A 22,757-nucleotide genomic window follows, 5' to 3' on the forward strand; every position below is an offset into this window, starting at 1 on the left:
TCAGAGGTGTTGGCGTTTTGGTCGGAAATTGCATCAACATTTCCATACAACCTGCTTGTTCCCCTCGGATGGCAGAACAAGGGTGTAAATAAAATGCATGAACGTTCGACTGTCACTGAAGCTCTGGGTGGCCAGCAGCGCGAGAAAAGCACCATTTCCTGTGAGCAAGGGGTATTCAGTTCCCCAGTCTCGTGCCCCGTTGTCCAGGGTCAAAGCCGCCACTCGCAAGCGTTGCAGGCCGCCCCCGCACCAACGAGTTGCCCGTGCCACGCCGGAGACAACGGGCCAGAAAACGCCAACATACTGTGCCTACAGGCTCATCGCTTACTCACTTTCGCTGGCGTTTGCGATTGCTCACCTCTCACCAACTCAACACGGCGCAATGAGGCGGCAATGACCGGTCATTGTTCACTTTGTTGTTCTCGGTCATTTGTGCTACGTACGCCGGCTGGCTCACCTCGTGGCGCCCCAGCAACCAATCTCCCGATCTGTCGCCGTTCGCCTACGATCTACCAACCGCAATAGCTGGCCTGGGCTCGGATCACGCCCGTTTACGAACAGACCCGGGCGTGATGGGGACAGTCCAGGTCCCGCCTTTTACTCCGACGCTAATTTGCTGCTCCTCCCGCAGTGATAGACTGCGTCTGTCATGCCTATGTTGTCTTACCGTTGAGGAGACATTCCCGGAACCAGTGATCGACGCACACTGAACTGGGTATCAAGAGCCCGAGGTTGTGAATCCTGTTGCAGTGGAACTGAGCTCAAAGTTGATCTCGTTCGCTTACCGACCCTGCCAACACGGTCAATTGTGCAACCAAGAAGATGCCCTGGATTTGTTTTCGACCTCAGAGATACAGATGGATTTATCAAAATTTGCATGCGACCACACTGCTCTTGGTGTTGGGAGAACTTTCGACCTCGCCTGAGGTTGTGACGAGCTTCGAAATTCCCTCAGGAGCCAGCAAGCACGACATGGGCCTACGGCACCATTGAAGACAACTTCAGGAATCAAGGAGAATGTCATATGTGCGATGCCTTCATGCAAGAGTGGACTTGTCATGGAATCTTGCACGTGTCCAGTCAAATTCGGCCATCCACCGTTCTCTGTCCTCTGCAGTCGTTCTTTTTTCTTTTTTCTGTCTTTCTTTTCGGCCTAGAGGTTTCTTTTGCTCGTGCCTTTACCCACGAAGCATCGAGAATAAGGCTTCCGGCAGCTGCGGAATTGGCGTTCCACTTCATGCTGTGCATGCAGTCTTTCAGTCTCGATAAACACGAGTCACGCGCAGATGCTGTATCTTCCAGGCTGATTTAAACTTTCAAAGCCGCGTCTAGATGCTACCACACGCGCCTTGTCGTGAGCTGGTTTCGGAAGGGCCCCAAGGAAATACGTGTTCATTTGGACTTGCATCTTGCGGCAAGTTCCGAACAATGCACCGATCGCCGTTATGAATCTTTTGGGGGTATTTGCAAGTTCCAGTTGAGCCAGAACCAGAGACTCCAGTGGAATTCGGGTGTTGATGGCGCGGACCAATATTTCGAGTGTGACGGGTAGGAACGACCTCAGCTTCCTTTGGCATAATGCAAGATTTTTCGACTTCCACTTGACTGTTCTCATCGGTCGTTGCACGAGCTGGTCGACTCTTTTTGAGGTTCCATCTTGACTCTCCGTTGATCTGTCGCCCCATTATCAGCGAATTTCGAACTAGCACGAGTTTGGAGACAAGAAAATTGTGTGCCTTTAGAGACCCTTGGATTTGAGAGCTGCTCTTGTTCGGCTTTCGCATTGGCTGGCGACGAAGGCGTAAGCGCGCCCACTCTTATCTGCGGGCCCTGCGGCACCTTCAGCGCTGTATACAGCAAGGATACAATTGCGATGTCTCCCCGATGGAGAGATCCTTTGCATGATGGCTAGAGCGCATCCTTCTACCCCACAACGAAACTCCCCCTTGATTTGTACAGGTTCAAAAGCCGACACCATGAATTCGTGTATTCTGAGCCGAAGTCGCCTATAGGCCCGGCATTGAGTCCCAGGGCCTAAACTTTTGTCCAGTGGCACAGACGGTTTGCTTGTACTAAATCCTTAATAACGGCGTCATTCCGTTTGCGCGCGGCAATGATCTCCGCAGTCGACGCTCCAACGTAAGCACTACTCGCCTAACGTTTCCCTTTAGGAACACGAAATCTAATGAGCAGATGGCTACGTGGGTCGCGTCTGAAGGCGCCGAGACCAAGAAAGCTCCACATCTCCTCATCCTTGCGATATCCCTTCAACTGCTAAGATTGTTGAACGAGTCAATCACGATCCTTGATGCAGCAAGTTTCTCATTGGATTTTCAATTGAGAGTGAATCAACTCCTGTTGTAGAATCGACAATTTTGTCTGATTCTGCAAGCAAGTCCGTCGTTGTCACTCTGTCGCCTCTGCTGGAAATTCCACTACAAAACTTTCGGTGACTGGACACAAAGTTCGCCTTTTAGCTGCATCGACTAGTCATTGGCAGCTTGTGCAAAGACCAGCTCATGGCATGAGCTTGTACTGTCCCAGTGTGCACATGCCGCTCGGCCCGGCCCGGGCCCTGGCATTTGGAAGAGGCCATTGAGCCAATAGCACGTTGACAGAGCTCAGAGAAATCAGGACACCAAACTCGATGGAGTCGACCGCTGCACATGGCGGTGGGCATTTTGCGCTTTCAGGCAAGGCACCTTTCCCGACCAACTAACTCACTCTATGCCATGACTATGGGGGCGCTGAGTCGCACTGCAAAAACAGTGTCCCAGAAGAGATAATTCAGGGAGCTAGGTCACATACACCGTGCTTTAATCAGCAGGAGCTTCAACGAGCACAGAGTCAGTGTCAACCTTAGAAATCTCACGTACTCAGCCTGGAAACGCCGTTCATGTTCCACAACGCACTGTCAACAGCAGCTCGGTCCCTCCGGTTCCCCCAACGGATTGCACGTGTGGCAAAATGCCAAGGGACTCGGAGCATGCTCCGCTGGACGGGATGCTGAGATGATGCGAAGTTGTTTCACTACCAAACAATGGTACTAACAGAAGCAATAGGTTCCAAGACACCGCATGGCCACAACCTGAGAGACTCGAGCTGATTGACACGCAAGGCAGTGTAGATCCTTTTCACATGCCCCAGCAAGGCTTCTACAGCGAAGATGCACGTCGATATGATACATTCCATTACGTTCAGGCTACGTCAGTATGCTTCGAATACGGAAGGCCTATCCACTATCTGTTTGGGCCAGTCCAGGCGGCTACCATTTCGACTACCGGAGAACGTTAACCAAATGAGCCCTGCTTAAACGCCCTCGGGCACTCATGTCCAATGGTAAAGGAGGTAGATGCCTGCCGGACGTGGCTCCGAAACTTCCAATCCAGTTCAGGAGTACTCAAAATGTCACACCCGAGCGCAGGAAACCATGCACATGGAGTCTCGAATCCAGGAAACTGGCAACAGCCGCCCGATAAAGGTAAACTCTTGCACTCAAAGGCTTCCAAAAGTAAGTCGGGCAAAGAAGCGGAATTCAAGCAAGTTTCGAACGATCGGTCATTGGTGGCCGAGTTCCGAGTTCTGCAAAGGTGTCTACCACTGCGAGCGAGTCATCACGTCATACAACGCAAAGGCGGCCGGTAAGCAGGGTAGTGTGGCGGAGGAAGTCCCGGGAGCAAGGTGCGGGCCCGACAGAAGTGACCACAAAGGAGCCCATGCATTACACAAGAAGCCAAGGAGGGATTGCTTGATCTACAGAACGACAGGTGCAAGCATCCAGACCCACCGAATGGGCGGAGGCGTCTACAGCGGCGGCAGCAAAGTCAGCCTCTCCGAGCCTCTCACTGTTACCTTTCTCCTGGAACGTGCAACGCTTGATGCAACGGCGCGGTCCAGACATCCCAATACCTGCAAGTATGCCTCATGTACGTGTATGACCACGTGTGTCTGACAGGGATGGGTTGTAGAAAAAGGAACCCGCCCACATACACGACGCGCGCAACGAACGCTCCGCGGCCAAAAACCACAGGTCCAATTTACATGCACAACGAGCCTCGATCGGCCGGTTCTCTCCGCAATGCGTTCCCGCCGCTCATCACCCGAGGACGGGGGGCTGAGCGAGCTAGCCCCTCACTCTCTTCGCGCTCTCACCTCACCCTGCAAGATCAGAGCTGGTCACGGATGTATGTACTCTTTGTCTAGCCAAATTACCCGGCTTTCCTGATCTCATGGCCAGTCCTAGCACACCCTCCGGACGACTGTGGACCTTACCAGCGTTTTACGACGGCGGCGCCGTGTTCATCCCTTAGCGAGCTCGCAGGCAGACGGGAGAGCGAGCCGGCCACTGACAACGGGGTAATCTTCAAAGCAACAATGGCCTGATTACTTGCCAGCGAATGGACTGGTGGAAGCTGAGTGTCATTGTGATGCGGCCTGGAGCGTGGCTCAGAGTGTCTTATCCCGCGACAGACAGTCTCGAATCACGGCGCTACCTCCGCCTCTCAGGAGAGATGTTCGCCAACCGGTGGTTCCTTTTTTCCTGAATAAGCCAGTCCCTCGCAGTGGTGATGCAAGATTCATCATCTGGATTCTGCGACTTTGCTTGCAAAAAATGACGTCTTCTGGAGAGTGGGATGAGGCAGCATGGGCCGTCTTCGTTGCCCGACGGGCTTCCAGAACCGCAGTGTTGAGCCGTCTCAAACAACCATCCCACACCACGTGTGCGCATCAAAAAGGAAAACAAACCCACCGGCCAAAGGAATAGTGGGACTGACTCCGCTACTGTCAGGGGACCAGTCGAATGTCTTGAACCGCAAACTCTCTGTATCCATGCCGCCGAATGATGAGACAAGGTCATTCTCGTAAGGCCACCTCAACAGCACATGCACATCGATATCGGAATACCAGAAGACATCACTGCAACCGCATGGTACCAAAAGGACACTCACTGCGAATCGATCTCGCGCTGGCGGAAGAAATAAACGAGCAATCAAGGCCCGATTGATCTGGATGAAGGAAGAGACATCTGCTTGGTGCTTGTGGCAGTGGCCTGTCACCTTTCACTTGGATGCTTTCACCGCTATCAGCTACCCTCATCCAGTCGTTTCAGTCAGCTTCTGTCTCTTTATTTTTCATGCTCGGGGAGGACGTGGTGCTCGTGTCTTCAGGCACCTTCCCGCTTTTTTCTCCTTTTACCGACAGATGCCAGTGAGTGACCAATACTGGTATTTACAGCCAGTGCCCGGGAATCACCTCAGACCATTCGTTCAAGGAAGGTGGTCAGTCGGCGCGGCACCAAGCCATGGCTTCGCATTCAGCAGCGACTCCCTTTTTCAGTCCATCACTGAAAAACTTGATCCCCCATTTTACTCTACTTTTCTTCTCCTGTGTGCGCACACTTCACGGCACTTGCGCCGACCACAACAAGCAACATGGAAACATCACGGTGTGCTTAGAAAAGCACGCCAGAGCTTCGCACCTTCTTTCCCTCGCTCTCCTTTTTCTTCGCGCCTACACATCGTTTAATTGCTCATCTTCCGCCGTCAAGACAAGATTATTGCAGATTTGCGGCTTTCACAAGACGCCCAAAGCCCAGCAGACGGAGCTCTTCCACCACGTTCGTCCAGGCCCACGGCGACCGCTTGGGGAGAATTTCGCGTTAAATTAAGAAATCTCAACGACGGACTGACGTCGAAATAATAAGTGGGTATACAGGGATCTAATGGGGGAAGGCGGTTGCCCGTTGCAGTTGAGCTAGGTGATGCGCCTCCGTGAGCGCGACGTCATGTGGAATCTAGTGCGACCTGGTGATCTCAAAATGGGGCGTTTTTCACTTCAGAAGCTTTTCCTTCTTGCACTTGTTTTGTTGCGCGCAGACGTGGGCATGTTCTCAAGTTGAATTTCCCGGCCGTCCGCACCCGTGCAAGAGTAAGACGCAAATTGGAAGTGCGGCCCAGAGACCCTTTCCACATGCGTCGGTGCGCATGTGCAAGACTCTTTCATAAAGTATTAGAATGACTGAGCAAGCAGGCCGAAAGTCTGCTCATCTATTACAGCATCCCCGCCCCCCCTAAAATACAAAAAGCAATGTACTCTTGTTCGTGCATGCAAAACACACGTCCAACGTATGCACAGCGTGGTAGAAAGGAACTGGAAGCATCCAACGCGGGAAGGAAAAACGATGGACCAAGCCGCGAGAAAACACATTCAACTTTTGACACACAAGTTCTGACCTGCATTCCAACCAACGTTCCCTCTACCACGCCGGGGACCGGAGAGTGCTACCACGATACGCTGGGCTGTCCGGCAGGGCCACCAGAGCCAACCAGACACTTTACTGAGCTGAAAGTTGTCAGTGGGAGACAATCAGATAGAGGCAGCATCAGGTTAGATCACCTTGGTCAAGTTGTCGATCTTGGAGTTAGCCTTGGCAAGTGCATACTCAAGCTCCTCGACGGCTGACCGCAATCTCTCCACCTCTCGGGTCTGGTCCTTTGTGTACTTCCTTGCTCGGCGGAAGCCAATGGCCTGGTCCAAAGCGGATTTTTCCCGGTTACAGTCAAAGGTAATGCGCCTGGCTTCGCGCAGCATTTCTACCCCGTCTTCTATTGCGGCTTGCTTGACCATTTCCCGGCTGGCATTCGCGAATTTTGGCCATCTGTAGTCTTCGGGCACTTTCGAGGACAACCAGGATTCAGCGGCAGCGCGCGACGCCATGTGAGATGGACGGGCATCTCTCTCCACAGCGATGTTGAGGAGCCTCACGACCGAGATGAACCGGGCGCCTGCGGCTTGTGTCAGTGATGAACCAGTACAATGCGGCAGCTAAACACCCGCCATCAGTGAAGAACCGAAGTCTCCCACGCCGGAAACGCCGGGTCTGCGGATACGGCTCTGTTACCAAGGTCGGTGTCGGTGACAGCGACATGTTTTCGAAGGGCGAATGAGAAAGGGGGATAAATAGACCAAACGATGAGTGAGAGATCGCTGGCGCGAGGTAACGATGGCCTCAACGAAGACGGGACTATGAGAATGGATAGTGGAAGGTCATCGCTCGAAAGTGGACATTTTATTCATGAAAGCGCAAGCTGGACACGCAGGCATTCGTGTTGTTGCATGTTGCCGAATTCAGCAGCCTTGTGTCTGCCTTCTCCTTCTCCTTCAACCTTTCCTCGCGGAAGGCACCTCAACACCACGGCTCGAAATGACGACAGGAGAGGAGAGATGCTCCGGCACCTCGACACCACAGCTCAAGATGATGATGAACGCCGAGAAACGCTTGTGGACTGAAAGGAAAATTTTGAGCACAAGACAAGTCTCGAAGCAATTCAACGGCCTTCTCACCCCTGACTCCTTGCCAAGGTTGCTTCCGCTTTTCGGCCTCCGGAAACAAAAGTTCGTCCCATCTCTTATTGCAAAACGCAAAACGCAAAACGCAAAACTCACGCGACAAGGAACTTGAATGGATTCGTAACGTCGCAGGTGGTGCAGCGCACGACACCTCGTTGTCTCGACCGTTGCGCAAAAATACCGGTAGCTCTCCCGGCCGACCGCCCTTTTTACCAATCTTTGCAAGAGCCGCGAGCCATCTCACCAAGACTCGGTTGGCGCGAAAGTAAAATGTATCGCAGTCGCCAAGCGCCAAGCAAGAGGGGCAGGCTTCCAGTCAAATGTCAGCTCGCTCGCACGCGTCTGGCCAAAGGCTTCCAATTTGCTTGAGCAACCTTAATCCAACGGCTCACGCTCTCAATCTGGAATCTCCAACTCCTCAACCGAAAGACAATCTGCGCCACAGCCACCTTGGCAGCGCGCCACAACCATGGCGACAACGCTCCAAACAGAGCTCTCGAGGCCGCAACGGGGTCGCCTTTGCTGCGACGAGCGAGCTGGAGCGTCTGTGCCGTAGTCGACTCGGAGCTGTGGCACAGCGTCGACGGCCGGCGCCATGGTTTCTCCCCGCGCTCAGATGCAGGACGTGTACCGTGTGTTTATAGCGCCCACTCCCCTGCTGGGCCCTCGACGTGTTTCGAAACGTTCCTGACGCTATCCTCTTCCCCGTTAACCAATCGTGCCACCCATCGGCCAGCTTCGTCCATCATGGTGCATCAAAACCGTCTGCTGGCGGGCGCCACACTCACCCTGCTAGTTGCTTCGGGCTATGCGCAAACCTTCACGCGTCTCGGCACTTGCGGTGACCGCCTTGGTATGTCGTCTTGCTCCTTGCCGCGGCCACCACGTGAAGTCGAACTGAGCTGATTGTCGTGCCAGGCTGCTGCTTTCCTCCCGATCAGTGAGCCCTCCAAGTGTCTTAGGACTAGTGCCGCATGGTTCAAGGGAACTTGCATAAGCTAATATGGACAGGGCGGATTTCTTGGCTGGCCAATTCTTCGACATTCGTCTCGAAGTCCATGCTCCGCAGAATGGTTCGCAAGCAAGACCAGGCGAGCCGGATGAAAACTTCACCTTTACGATTGAAAAGGTCGGCGGCGAGCCAGCTCGCGCTGCTACCGACTATTTTGGCGTAGAAGAACCAAAACTCGAACGGTGGAATTTCACGTGGTATGAAGGTGCGTTGGACGGGGATCACCGGTTGAGGAATTCTGAAGCACAGGTGCGCTAAACTAGCACAGATCTGTTTGCTCAAGATGCAAAGACACCATCGCTCGTCGAAGTCGCTGCCAAGGCTTACCGCAAAGTTGCTCTGTACGAGCCTGGAGAGTATGTCGCCACGCTGAAGTATTATAACGGCGAGGAGACCAAATCCACCTGGACGGTGCGAGACATCGATGAAGCGCGGAAGACGAAGAACATCATCCTCTTCATTGGCGACGGAATGACCACAAACATGATCACTGCTGCGCGCCTGATTGCTCACAAGAGCGTCAATGGTAAATATCAGTCGAAGATGGTGAGTACTTACGATTCTCGCGGTTGAAATGACCAGCTCACAACCCCAGGCGATGGACAAGTTCCCCATGCTTGGCCACCAAATGACGCATTCAATTGATTCCTTCATTACCGACTCCGCCAACTCGGCGACTGCGCTCTACACCGGACACAAGAGCACTGTCAATGCGCTCTCCGTCTACGCTGATAGCAGCAAAGACCCTTTTGATGACCCCAAGGTCGAAACAATTGTCGAGCTCTTCAATCGTCTCTACGGCGGCCACATTGGCATTGTGTCGACTGCATTCATCGCCGAGTAAGACTACTCCTCCAATCCCCGTTTGCGGAGTTGCTGACCCTGGGTAGCGCCACGCCGGCTGCTCTGACTGCACACACACGTGACCGAGATCTTTACCCCCAGATTGTTGACACCTTCTTGAACGGCATCACCAATTACACGTGGGTCAACTGGACCGGCCCAGATGTGTTGTTTGGCGGTGGCGGAGAGCAGTTTTACAACTCGTCCAAAGGAGGCAAGACTTACGAAGACAAGGACTATTACGAGGAATTTAGAAAGCACGACTACCAAGTCGTGCTGAATAACGAAGAGTTGGCCTCGGCCAAAAATGAGAAGCGAACCCTGGGAATCTTTACGACATCCAACATGGCCAAGTGGCTGGATCGAAATGTAGGCTCTTCTTCGCACCCAATCCGGAAACACCGTTTTCTGACGACTTCTCCCAGGTATACCAAGATAATCTTAATTTGACCAAGGACCCAAGCGGTGACGGGAAAGCAGCGACAGACCAGCCTGGCCTCAAAGAGATGACTCTCAAGGCCCTCGACATTCTGACGGCCCGCAGCGCCGAGGATGGCGCAGGCTGGTTCATGATGTCTGAGGCCGCGTCTATCGACAAGATGATGCATGTCTTGGACTACGACCGAGCGCTTGGCGAGCTGCTCGAACTTGACGACACGATCAAAGCTGTCGTAGATCGCCTCAATGCGACGGATCAATTAAAGGAAACCCTGGTGCTTGTGACTGCGGACCATGGACACGGATTTGACGTCATGGGCAGTGTCGACACAAAGTACCTCCAGGAGCAAAAAGATGATCGTCGCAAGCGCGCTGCCGTTGGCACGTACCAAAAGAGCGGTCTCAGCCAGTACACCCTGACTGGAAATCTCACATACACCGAAGGCGTGCATTTTCCGTCGAATTGGGACCCGCGATACACGTTGTTCCAGGGCGTCAGCGCGGACCCTGACCGGCATGAAAACTACCAGGTGCGAAAGGACGGGCCTCGGTCGCCGGCAGTGAACCTCACCAAAAATACCAAGACACCGGAAGGGTACTACGCCAATCCCAAGGATGAGAGAGGTGGATTCTTGGTCAACGGGACTTTGCCTGTGGAAGATTCCCAAGGAGTGCATTCGTTGACCGATGTGCCAGTGTTTGCCATGGGGCCTTGTCAGGAGTTGTTTGGTGGTGTGTACTCGTCCATCGACGTCTTTTTCGGAATGGCCGAGTGCCTGGGATTGAGCCGGAAGACGAAGCCTCCGAAGGGCTGATGAGGTGTGGAACGCATCGATTCGGTAATGGCCTGTTGTGGGTCCTGGACTATAATGAAGTGATTTACAGTAGCCGAAGAGGCGAGCTAGAGTAATTTGTCAATTGTCTCAAGTGCCGTCCAGAGCCTAATGTCGATCGGAAACCGGCGGTAGGTTAATGGCTCGGTCGACGGAGCCGGACGTGCGGAGGATGTAGGAGTGAAGCGGGGCTTAGAGCTCCCGCAAAAAGCAAGCATGCAGCGGTTAAGAAGATGGCGACAAGCGCCAAGGGGAATCGGGGCGCGTTGGCGACGCGGGAGATGCGGAGGACGGGGGGACGATAGGGCTGTTGTGGTGTTGACTTGCGAGATGACATCGGTCAGTGCCGACGAGCCTGATGCCAAGACCCCACCGAGAATCACAGCGAGGGCAGCGGAGCCTTTCTCTACCCTCTCCAAGTCCTTTGTGTGCGCACACGACCAAGACTCTCGACTTCCGTTTTTGCTTCCTTTGCACTATCGCCAATCTTGGTCTGAACTGCTCGCCTCTCTGTTCCGGAGCGCCTTCCGTCCAACGACTGCTTTTCGACTCGAGCGTTGCATCCGTTTCCATCTTCACATGGCTGCCCGATGACCACCTAGATACATCAACTAGTTTTTCGACAACCACCCCGCGAGCAATCGAAAACCAATCGCCACCTCACCTTGTCCACTCTGAGCTCGCGCCACGTCATCATAGCCTCGAGCCTGTGCTAGCAAGCTCATAGCATCCTTGGTGGCGGAGGATGGAGACGCAGGTTCGACTTGCCATGTACAAAATTCTCAACACCTCGGCGCCGCTGACATGATGCCGCAAACAGGTTGAAAATGCTATCCAGATAGCCTGGAATCCTGCGGCCGACAACGAAATCAAGACCCAAGCAATCAACTTCCTCAACCAACTCCGAGCCGAGCCCACCGCAGCCTGGCAGATTTGCCTCGCCCTCTTCACCCGGACTCCGCGGGCTGACGAAGTAGTGCGCCATGTTGCCCTCGAAATCGTCAACCTGGCTGTTCAGCAGCTGGACGCACAAAACCTGGCGCTGATCAAAGACAACCTCTGGAACCACATCCGTCAAACCTACGGGTCCGGAAATGGCGAAGCGGTCGACACGGCGCACATACAGAACAAGCTCACGCAAACCATTACCTACCTCTTCACCGTCCTGTACCCATCTGCGTGGGAATCCTTCTTCGACGACTTCAGAGCGCTCGCCGGAGATGCTGCAGCAATCGGCACAACCAACCCTATCACCACCCTGCTATATCTGCGCCTGCTTGGATCGATCCACGACGAGGTTGCAGATGTCCTCATGTCGCGGTCGCCTGAAGAATCGAAGCGCAACCAAGAGTTGAAGGATCACATCAGAGGCAGGGATGCTCAAAAAATCTCGATATCCTGGCAGGAGGTCCTGGCGAAGTGGAGGCAGACTGATTTGGGCATTGTAGAGATGTGTTTGAAGACGATTGCGAAATGGGTTAGCTGGATCGACATATCCTTAGTCGTCAATGAGGCTTTGCTCAACAATCTCTTCGAAATTGCCGGTCAGCAGGGGGTCCTATCCTCGGACGTACCCGAGGCCAGGGTCCGGGACGCTGCCATCGATACCTTCACCGAGACTGTAGCAAAGAAGATGAAGGCGTCTGACAAGGTCCAACTAATCAGTTTCCTCAACCTGGGCAACGTGGTCGGCCAGCTCATTGGCAGCCCCGGCCTCGCAGACCAATCCGTGTCTACCTACGACAATGATTTGGCTGAGACCGTTGCTAAGCTCGTCAACACGACTTTGACAGATATTGTGAAGATTCTCGACACCGACTCTACCGACGACAGCACCAAAGCCCAGGCTAACGAGTTGCTCCGGGTCTTTGTTCCGTACCTCCTGCGCTTCTTCTCGGACGAGTACGACGAGATTTGCTCGACCGTGATTCCTTCACTCACAGATCTCCTGACCTACTTTCGCAAGATCGTCAAGACCAACGGCGCGCTGCCTCAAGAGTACTCCTCCATGCTTCATCCCATTCTCGAGGCAATCATTATGAAGATGAAGTACGACTCAACCGCGAATATCGTCGACGAAGACGAGCAGACGGATGAGGCCGAGTTTGAAGAATTGCGCAAGCGGCTGCACGTCCTCCAGCAGCAGGTTGCCACCATTGACGAGAACTTATACATCGAAACCCTATCAAACAAGATTGCTGGAATTTTGGGCAGCTTCGATCAGCCCGATTCTGGCATGAGCTGGAGGGACGTTGAGTTGGCTCTCCACGAGATGTTTTTGTTCGGAGAGCTGGCGGTCAGGAACGGCGGCATGTATGCGAAGAGGGAACCATCTTCGCTAGCAGCGGCAAGATTGATCGAAATGATGACCAAAATGGTCGAGTCCAGTAAGTCGAAGTCACCTCTCCATTCTGACACAAAGCTGACTTGCTTCAGATGTCGCCGCCTTTGATAATTACCCCGTGATTCCCTCGACGTATTTGGAAATCTGCAACCGTTACTCGTCCTTCTTCGAGCAAAACACCTCGCTAATTCCGAGAGTCCTTGAGAATTTTGTGCGCCTGGTTCACAGCAGCCACAGGAGACTCAAGCTCCGTTCCTGGTATCTCTTCTCGCGCTTTGTCAAACCTCTTCGCAACCACATTGGACCCCTCTGTCAGACAATTATCCACGCAATTGGTGATCTTTTGATCATCAAAGCAGAGCTTCCAAATGAAGACGATGACGACATGTCATCTGATGACAATGGCCAATCCTACGATGCCACCTTTAACAACCAGCTCTACCTCTTTGAAGCGATTGGCCACATGTTGTCTTCTCCGTCTGTCCCAATCGACAGCAAGGTCGTCTACATCAGAGAGGTACTGAATCCACTGTTCAGCGATCTGGAGCAGAACCTGGCACCGGCAAAGGGAGGTGACGAGCGTGCCACTACCCAGGTCCACCACCTGATTGAAGCAATCGGCACTTTGGGACGCGGTCTGGTCGACACTATGCCCGGCGCACATGGTCCAGCACCACCGCCCGAGATATCAGAAGAATTTGTCCGTGCGTCAGAAGCCATCCTCATGGCGTTGGAGTCGCTCAACCAATCCATCACCATCCGCACTGCGGCCCGCTTTGCTTTTTCCAGGCTGATTGGTGTTCTCGGCCCGCGAGTCCTACAACAGCTTCCGCGATGGATTGAAGGACTTCTTTCAGCAAGTTCCACCAAGGACGAAATGGCCACGTTTTTGCGGCTCATCGAGCAAGTCGTGTTTGGGTTCAAGTCCGAAGTCTTCAACATGCTCGACACTCTCCTGAGCCCGCTTCTTCAGCGCGTCTTCTCTGGTCTTGCGGAACCTACTAATGGAACGGATGATGAGATTCAGTTGGCCGAGCTCAGACGAGAATACCTTAATTTCCTGCTCGTCATCCTCAACAACGATCTGGCTTCCGTTTTCATCAGCAACGCAAACCAGGCCACTTTCGACACGATCATCACCACCATCGAGCATTTTGCGCGCGACTCGACCGATTACCCTACGGCTCGTCTTGGCGTCTCTGTCCTCGTCCGCATGACGGCTGTTTGGGGTGGTCCTGACATTTCACCTAATGATCCATCTGCTCAGCCGAGTCCAACCCTTCCCGGCTTCGAGGCGTTTGTCATGACGAGATTCTCGCCCCTTGCTTGGTCTATCCCAACAAGTGCCGGCTTCAACACCAAAGATGCCCAAGCACGCGGAGTCCTCGGGGAGCTGGCTGCCCTGCAGCTAGAGATTTTGAAAAAGTGCGGTCACTTCTACCTGGAGCGTCTGCGGGGAGAGCTTTTGAGTATGGGCGTCGATGAACAGGGCACGAACGAGTACCTCCACGCCCTCAGTACCAAGGGTGAGAAGGGATTCAAGCAGTTCTTCCAGCAATTTGTCTCCCGTGCTGCGGGAAACTGATGGTGCTCACTCTGCGCGCGCGCCACATCATTTTGGGGATGGGCATAATCGCAGTGATGCGCTGCCTGTCAGCTGCACAGCGTTTCATTGACTTTATTTAGTTGAAAATCCTGGCATGACATACCCCTACAGATTACATCTGGGTCCGACAGTCAAAAGAGCACTCAGCATCACAAAAAACATGAAAAATTCTTTTTTCAAGAGGGGGGCACCATGGCATCACCATTAAGCGGGCTGGAGGAGGCTTTTGTTTTCAACTTTGCCTTTTGGTGGAGGCAGGCTGGCTAGCAGCTGTCATAGACACTACACAGCTGGCGGCAGCGTGGTCGGTTTTGAGGTTTTGGCCCCATGGAGAAGCCAGATGGAAATTCAAACCCCATTAGTTCAACTTGGATCCCACACACAAGCGCATGGAGAATGAGAAGCTGCTAACAATGTTCCAGCCACACACTCAACTCATTTTAGCTACGAGTAGACCTACAGCTCCACGTGCCCTGGGCTGGGCGGCAAGTCGCCTGTATCCCATTCAGCCGGCGTGTCTCCCAGGACAAACTCGATTGTGGCGCCCTTTGCAATATCCTCGTGGCTCACCCAATTCTTGGTCCACGGCGTGCCATTCAGCTTCACACTCTGCACGTAGTACCCCTTGTCCAACCCTGTGGCCGTGATCCTCAGCGTCTCCTCGCCCTGGCCCTCGCCCTCGAAGCTCGGCACGCGCACCTCAAAACTGTCAAACCAGGGGCTCAGCAAGAGGTACACGGGCTGCGTAACAACGGGATACAGGCCGAGCAAGTTCCAAACGAGCCAGCTATCCAGGGAGCCGCCGTCGCTGTTGCCGGGCAAGCCGGACGGCGAGTCGCCGTAGTACTGGTCGACGAGCTGGCGCGAGCGCAGCACGCTCTTCCACTGGCGGCGTCCCAGGTAGTGGTACAGGAAGGGCGTGGCGAAGCTGGGCTCGTTGCCCGGGTTGAAGAGCGTGTCGCCGAGCGAGTTGGTGCCGATGGCGCCGGGCCGCCCGCCCGGCTTGAACATGAGGTCCAGCCGCCGCTCGGTGGTTGCGGGCCCGCCCATGAGCGTGATGAGCGTGCGCATGTCTTGCGGGATGTTCCAGCTGTACTCCCAGGGGACTGCTTCGTAGGCGATGGCGCTCCATTCGCACTCGCCGCACGAGGTCGGGTCGTAGGCTGGGTCGGCCAGCGTGCCGTTGGCTTGCTTGGGCGCGAGGAATCCGGTGAAGTCGAGAGAGCTGATTGATGGTACCCAAAGGTTGCGCCAGCCGCTGGGAAGAAGGTCAGTCAGAAGGTGGTGCCGCGTGGGGGGAGAGGAAGAAAGACAGCACTCACGCCGAGCGATTCAAATACTTCTGATAATCATCTGGTGCCAGGTCCTTGGCCACAACACTCAGCGCAAAGTCATTGAGGCAGTACTCAACCGTCAGGCTCAAACTACGCGAGTACGACGTGCTCACGAAGCCAAGCTTGAGCCAGTCGTCCAGCGCGCCGCGGCCCTCCTTGGTGCTGCCCGTGCCCTTGTTTTCAATGTCAAAGTTGTTGTAGGGCGTCACTTCGGCGTCTGTCTTCATGGCCTTGTAGCCATCGTCCCAGTTGATGCCGTACTTGAGCCCCTTGACGTAGGCGTCGGCGAGCACGTTGTCGGCGTTGCTACCGCCTTGGACCTGTGAAAGATTAGCGTTGCTGGCCTCTCTTGAACTGAATTGGATTGGCAGACTCGGCCGTTGTAATTGCCACTCCGCCCGTCGGGCATGAAGCGTTCATTGCGCCAGACGTCAATCAAGCTGCGAATCATGCCGGCGGCCCGATCCGGCTCTATGAGGAGCCAGAGGCTGTTTGTGCAGCGGAAAGTGTCCCACAGCGTGTAAAAGTCGTCGTAGTACGGCTCAGTCGTTTCAAAGTTTGGACTCTCGCCCGTTCGATCACTGCAAGACCATCAGCTCCTTAACTCTCTCGCACTCATTTGAGCAAGCAAGCAGCATACCTGGGGATAAGGTGCATCTTGTACAGCGCCGAGTAAAACATGGTCAGACGCGTAACATTCGCCAAATCAGTCGTCGTGATCCTAGAAAAGACCTCATCATTCCAAGTCTTCTTGGCCGCCTCGACTGTGTCATCAAAGTTCCACCCGTCAATCTCGTCGTCGACAAAGTTGCACGCCTTTTCTGTCGAGATCCATGACACGCCGACTTTAGACATGACTTCTGATGCCGACGCGTCGAATTCGAAGAGTGCTCCGATGCGGTTCGCGTACTGATAGCCGTTTGTGCCGCCCGTGGCGGTGGTGGAGTCGTTCAACCACGTCGGCTGGCTGTTGGTAGTGTTGGGCCAATAGGGGTCGGTGTAAGGACCGGAGAAGAGCTTGGCTGACTTGGGCGGTTGGTCGAAATGACCGCAGAAGAAGACGGTGTAGTCGGGACCTTTTGGACTTAGATTTACGAGGCTGTGTCAACCACTTCTCGTGATTTTGGGCTTACCGGCGTTGAAACCGCCCCTGAGATGCGGGTTAGAATACTGTGATTCTGCAAGTGGGACTGACGTACCTCCAAATTCCGTATCCCTTGTACTTTCTCCCGCCGTCCGAGACTTCGATTTGTCCATTGCTGTAGAACTGTGCGAGATTGACTTCGTCATTTGTTGGCAAGAAGTGTGATACATCAACCAGCACATATCGTTCTCCCGGATCTTTGTAGTCGTACTTGATAAACCCAGCATGTCTTGTTGCAGAAATTTCAGCCACGACCCCCTGTCAAATGTTAGAGACGTTTCCGCATGTTGCAAGAGTCCCCGGCAAAGACAATCGTGGAAAAAACAACAGTTCGATAAACTTACGTTGCCCAACTCAGTAGTGTACAATCCGACTTCGGCTTTGTCGTGCACTTTGCGCGGTTGCATATACGTGAGATTGTCCAGCACATTGACGCCGTCCAAAGTCGTCAGCGGCATCTGTCCAACGACGCCGTACTTGACGCCGCCTCCTGTGCCGCTCTCGTGCAACAGCGAAATGGCAGTGACGAAGCCATCGGGCGTGTAGCCGCCGTTGGCGTTGCAGCAAGAGGCGTTGAAACTAGAAGCTCCTTGTCTCAATTCGGAGACCGACAAAATCGCCATACAGAAGCTTTTTGAGTGACTTACACGGTGGTACTGGAAATTGTCAATTTTGTCTATCAATGTTGACGTTTTTTCGTCTTTCAGATGCGTTTGTACTGTGATGTTCTCACGCGAGGACGAAAACACGTGGGTTTACTTACTCAATACCAGCCTTGACAACCCCGAACGGCATCGCCGCCCCAGGAAAGACATTCCCAGCATTGAAGGCCGTCCCCGGCTCCGGTCCCTCGGTGCCAATAAACAAGTCGACAAACTTGGTCCAATCCACGTCTTCAGCCACGACCGGGTTTAGGGGTCCCAACACGCAGAGCAGCAGCAGCAGCAGCAGCAACCGCGGCGCAAAACAGCCAGTGATTGAAGTCCCACCCATCGCGACGAAAAAGGAAAAAAAAGCTGCTGCAGGATGCGCAGGCGTTGTCGTTTGCTGGCCAACCGACTGGCCGGCTCGTCCGTTTTCAATGGCTCAAAGAATGCCACTGTTGGCTGCAAGGTTTTTTGGTTTTATTAGCCGTCCGTCCCGCGTCCACGCCTGCCCGTTCGTACTGTACCTTAACACACCTCCAGTAACTCTTTTTGCCAGAAATCTATCGTGCCCCGCGCGCCCCCCCAAAGGCGGGGCTCCCTCGTACAACTTGCGTCATGCCACATAGGGCAGAGCGCTATCCTCCACCCCAGCGCTCAGGAACTTGCCGCTTTGGGCTAATCGCGCTCGTCTCCTCTCGCTTGCGGCTATCTCGTTGCACCACTCAGCGGCGCGAGATAGCAGAGTGCCGTCAAAGCTACCTTGGTCGGCAAGAGCCAATTGGGCGATGCTACACTGCCTTGACTCGGCGCCGATTAGATGGTTTGTTCCTGCGTTGGTGGTCGATAGACACGGTGCTGATCTTCAGGGGGATGAGTGCCATGAGTGAGTGGAGTTCTGTTGGTTGGAACAAGCAAGAAAGCAAACCCGTGACTGGAAAATGGTGGATCATTGTGGAAGGATGGATGCTGGTACCGCAAGTTGGGCGCGGAAGTGGAGGGTGCGGGGAAGGTACATATTGACAGATGCCACAGCACGATGCTACCTTGATGGCAAAATAAGGAATTCAGGTTGCTCTTCTACTTTGATGCTGACAAAGCTTCCCCATCTTGATTGATCATGAGAGATAAGGATCAAACCGCCCAAGTAGAAATTGCGAAGAGTTGACCATTTGTGGGGAGATACCGGGCATCAAAAAGCTGAACTCGTGAGCACTTGCTGCACACTCCACGTCAGTAGGAATAAGGGAAAAGGTCTTTTCTACGTACAAAGCCACCATATACCGCTGACTACTTCCACCACCACCTTCATCCGCCCATCCGCTGAATCATTCGAGCTAACCAACGAAGCTTTCCTCCGCCGAATCCACGAGCAGAAGAAAGCAACTAATAAAACATGAATGAACCTGACCTGCATCCCATCATCAGGTGCCGTAAACCACCAGCGCTTTTTTGATGCCATTACGTCAAACCATCAATGAGTGCATGAAGTCGTCCACACCCCACGTGAGCTCGAAAAGGAAATAAGAGGCACCACGTCGACAAAGGGGCTGTCGATGTGCCTGATTGTGCTTCGAATTTTCTAGGTCCTGCGGGAAGAGAATGCACCGGGCCTGTACTTTCCGTCGCTGGCGCCAGCAGCAGGACGAGGGGGAGGAGCAGCGTCGGCAGAAGAGTCGCGTTCGCCTTCGCCGCGCTTGTGAGGCGGCCTCCAAGCGCTACCACCACCGGACGGGCTTTGGCTCTGGCCCGGAGTCGAGTTGCGAGCCGCAGGGGGCTGCCATCTGCCAGCGCCCGAAGCAGGAGAATCGGTGCGAGCAGGAGCATCCCGAACAGGAAGGTCCCGAGCAGGAGCCTCCCGAGCAGGAGCCTCCCGAGCAGGGCCACGGTCCTCGCGTTGGGCCCAGGAAGAAGCACCCTCACGACGTCCCGGCGGGACGTAGCCACCACGCTTGGGAGGCTCAGCCTCAGCAGGGGGAGCGTCCGACGCGGCCGGAGCCTGACCACCGGCAGCGAGCCTTGCGGCCTCGCGCTCGCGCCACGAGGGCTTGCCGCCGGCGAGGTTGAGTCGAGGGGGGCCGCGCTCTTCGGTAGCAGGTTCGGCACGAGGCTCTGCACGGGGTTCCGCACGAGAGGGGACAAAGGCACCAGACTTCTTCGCCGCCAACTTGGCCTCGATTTCGGCCTCGCGTTGGCGCTGTTTGGCGGCAGCTTCGTCGAGTTTCCTGCTTCAGTGTTAGTCAAGTTCAGCCGCCAGCGACTTTCAAATACGTACTTGCGCTCTTCCTCTCTCTTGGCCTTCTCCTCGATCAACTTCTGCCTCCTCTCCTCGTCGGCGCGAGCCTTCTCCTCTGCCTCCCTTTCTTGCTGCTCGCGCTCCTCGCGCTCTCTCCTCTCCTGTTCCTCTCTCTCGCGGTGCTCGCGAGCGCGACGCTCCTTGACCTCCTTGACGCGAGCCTGCATCTTTTGCTGCAGCTCCTTCTCGGCAGCCTTCTTACGACGGTCGAACTCGGCCTTGCGCTGCTGGCGAATGTCGTCGCGGAACTTTTCGTAAACGCCAACGAAGCGGCTCAGGCGGTGCTTCAATTCGACTTCCTCCTTGTGCTTCTCCTCAGCTTCGCGAAGAGTGGTGGCCTTGGCCTTTTCGTAAGCAGCAAGGTCAGCGTTGCGCTGCCTCTCGTAATCTTCGGACAAGTGCTTGACTTCCTCACGGCGGTAGGCCCGCTCGAGATGATCAATGCGCTTGGCAGTAACCCTGAGCTTCTCACCGAGCTCGTTCTTCTCCCTCTCGAGAGCAGCAAGCTTCATGGCACGAATGCGACCAGAGTCGAGCTCGTCAATGTTGACATTGTCCAGGTCGAGATCAACGCCCTTGACGCCGCTCTTGAGCTCATTGAGCTGCTTCTCGATTTCTTCGCGCTTGATGCGCTCTTGCTCAGCCTTGAGACGGGCAGCCTCACGGGCCTTCTTCTCCTCGGCAAGCCTTTGAGCCTCGGCGGCAGCGGCCTGCTGCTGGGCGAGCCTACGCCTGGTGGCCTCGTCCTTTTCTTTTTGAGCCAAAACGCTGGCAGCAGTCTGCTTCTTGCGCTCAATGACTTCACGCCTGGCGAGGGCCTCGCGGTGCTCCTTTTCGGCGCCCTCGACCGCACGGGCCTGGGCGGCAGCCTTGGCCTTTTGGCGCTCCTCGTTGAAGCTGGGGTCGACGTACTGGCAAGTGATGTACAGCGACTTGGCGAGGCGGGTGAGTTGCGAACGGACAATCTCAGCGGGAGTGCTCTGGAGACGCTGGACGGTGCCAGTCTCAGACTCGGCGGAGCCCGCGCCAGAGCCGGGGTGGAGAGCCTTGGCAGAAGAAAAGACGTCCGAGTCAAAAGTCAAGACACCAGAAGCGTGATCGATGCGGATGGCGAGGTCGCCCTTCTTGCAGCCATTCATGATGAACTTCTCGATGGTGTCGGAGCTGACTTGGAAGGGCTCCGGGAACTGGGCAAGGCCAAGGACGAACTTGAGATCGACCGACTCGTAGACTTGCGAAAGCTGCTGGAACAGACGGGTAAGAATGACCTGCTGAAGCGGCGCGACGTACTTTTGCATTTCAGGGTCAGTGCCAATCTGCGTAAGGATGGGAGAAATCTTCTGGCAGATGGAAAGCGGGTGGAAGTCGACCTCGAGAATGTTGTAGAGATCGCGAATCTCGGGCCTACACTTCCTAAGAAGACCCTTGGACAAGGCATCCTTGAAGAGAATGGCACGGCTGGGCGCCGTCGACATGCCCAAGAGATTGGTGAGGCGAGAGTTCTTATTCTTCCTGGCCTCGTCAACGTCGACGAGGGCACCACGTGAGCGGTGGGTGCTGATGACAGGAATGGCGAGGGCCGAGAGAAGGACAAAGGACGCGGCCTTGGTCATTTCGGCCTCGCTCACAACCGGGTTGTCCTTCTTGGAGCTCTGGCCGGAAGCGACGGCGGCAGCAGAGACGCGCATGAGGTTGTAGTAACGGCTCCAAGCAGCAGCGTGGAAGAGGTAGTTCTCGCTGACAAGGAAAATCCTGGTAAGCTTCTCAAAGTAGTTGGCCATCATGATGTTCTTCGCGGGGCGCTTGCTCAGGTTGAGGAGCGTGTGAATGTCCTCGACCGAACGGAAGGCCTCCTGCCACAGCTCAAGCTCGACGGCGACATTGAGCTGCTGGAAACGAGTGTCCAAGTGGCGCTGAAGGGTGTCGGGGTCGCTGAGGTTGATGGCGTGCATCTGGGACGAGAACTTGGCAGCGTTTTGCAAGTGGTTCCTGAGGAGCTCGCAAAGCCTCCTGAATTCCGTCTTCCTGCCATATTTGGAGCAGAACTGGAAGGCCTGGTGAGCCGTGGTCTGGTACATGACCTCCAAACGGGCATTGTTCTTGAAAATGTCGAGGACGGTGCGGTAGGCCTCCCACAGGAACTTGAGCCACGGGGTAACAATGGCGCGGTCAGTACGGTCCTTGGATTGCTCGCCAGAGACGGTCGAAAGCAGGATGGACTCGGGAGTCTCGGTGGCCTCGAGGTCCTCAACGTTTTGGGTCGTCGTGTTTTCGATGGAGGACTGGACTTGATCGGCCTTGGCCTGGGCCTCGGTGACCTTTTGCTCGGCAAGCTCAATGAACTTCTTGAAGACAAGCTGTTGCCTGGTGTCAGCCGCAACCCCGCCCACCTTTGTTCAAAGCTGTTGTGTTGCATACCTCGATGGTGCCAATGTTGGTGTTCTGTGCAGTGTTCTTGTACTGGTAGAGGCCATCCTTGGCGGTCTTTCCCTTTCTCAGGTCCACAGCCAACTCGACAAACTGGATCATCATCGGCTCGAGCGAGGCGATGGGGCTGTTGCGCGTGCGCTTGGATACGACATGTTCGTGGAGGAGAGACAGCGCAGCCTGCTGCTGTCCAACTCCGATGAGTTCTTGGGCTCGCTGCAGGCCATGACAGGTTAGCAAGATGTGGATCTGGCGGAGAGGTGCGCGCCGGGCGAAGTCGGTGACGCGAAGCAGGGCAGCGCACAAAGCGCGAAGAAACAACTTGCCTTGAGCACATTTTCCGGCCGGCTGTGAGGTGGCGGCGGCATGATGGGCAGATTTGGACGATCGAGTCTGCCTCTGGCTGGTGGATGCTACTGGTCGGACAATTGTCGCGGGGAACCAGAGCGCGCAGATGGGTGGTCATAAAGTGATGTGGTGAGCGAT

The 22,757-nt window shown here is 54.8% G+C and overlaps 4 protein-coding genes across 4 annotated transcripts; 2 read left to right on the forward strand and 2 right to left on the reverse strand.

Annotated features, from left to right (window-relative positions):
• Nucleotides 1-7,708: 7,708 nt before the first annotated feature.
• On the forward strand, nt 7,709-10,508 carry J3D65DRAFT_622803 (alkaline phosphatase). The gene is made up of 7 exons (XM_066800105.1): nt 7,709-8,203; nt 8,269-8,290; nt 8,362-8,567; nt 8,631-8,908; nt 8,958-9,202; nt 9,253-9,574; nt 9,631-10,508. Exons 1-7 carry the CDS (start codon nt 8,098-8,100, stop codon nt 10,456-10,458), a joined length of 2,007 nt encoding a protein of 668 aa, XP_066656386.1. The 5' UTR covers nt 7,709-8,097; the 3' UTR covers nt 10,459-10,508.
• Nucleotides 10,509-11,097: 589 nt separating this feature from the next.
• Nucleotides 11,098-14,644, forward strand: J3D65DRAFT_341647 (Exportin-T). Its single transcript, XM_066795492.1, has 3 exons — nt 11,098-11,233; nt 11,297-12,863; nt 12,913-14,644. Exons 1-3 carry the CDS (start codon nt 11,222-11,224, stop codon nt 14,403-14,405), a joined length of 3,072 nt encoding a protein of 1,023 aa, XP_066656387.1. The 5' UTR covers nt 11,098-11,221; the 3' UTR covers nt 14,406-14,644.
• A 186-nt stretch (nt 14,645-14,830) lies between these two features.
• Nucleotides 14,831-18,114, reverse strand: J3D65DRAFT_622809 (glycosyl hydrolase). The gene is made up of 10 exons (XM_066800106.1): nt 18,076-18,114; nt 17,668-18,010; nt 17,552-17,560; nt 17,249-17,483; nt 16,960-17,162; nt 16,894-16,910; nt 16,401-16,836; nt 16,134-16,341; nt 15,749-16,080; nt 14,831-15,684 (listed from the first exon to the last, which is right to left on the reverse strand). The coding sequence occupies exons 2-10, from the start codon at nt 17,895-17,897 to the stop codon at nt 14,883-14,885; spliced, it is 2,472 nt and encodes an 823-aa protein (XP_066656388.1). The 5' UTR covers nt 17,898-18,010; nt 18,076-18,114; the 3' UTR covers nt 14,831-14,882.
• Nucleotides 18,115-18,772: 658 nt separating this feature from the next.
• On the reverse strand, nt 18,773-22,757 carry J3D65DRAFT_622816 (uncharacterized protein). The gene is made up of 4 exons (XM_066800107.1): nt 22,598-22,757; nt 22,263-22,487; nt 19,824-22,201; nt 18,773-19,773 (listed from the first exon to the last, which is right to left on the reverse strand). The coding sequence occupies exons 1-4, from the start codon at nt 22,637-22,639 to the stop codon at nt 19,131-19,133; spliced, it is 3,288 nt and encodes a 1,095-aa protein (XP_066656389.1). The 5' UTR covers nt 22,640-22,757; the 3' UTR covers nt 18,773-19,130.

This window comes from Phyllosticta citribraziliensis (assembly GCF_038025025.1).
Source record: "Phyllosticta citribraziliensis strain CPC 17464 chromosome Unknown J3D65scaffold_5, whole genome shotgun sequence".
NCBI classification, from domain to species: Eukaryota; Fungi; Ascomycota; class Dothideomycetes; order Botryosphaeriales; family Phyllostictaceae; genus Phyllosticta; species Phyllosticta citribraziliensis.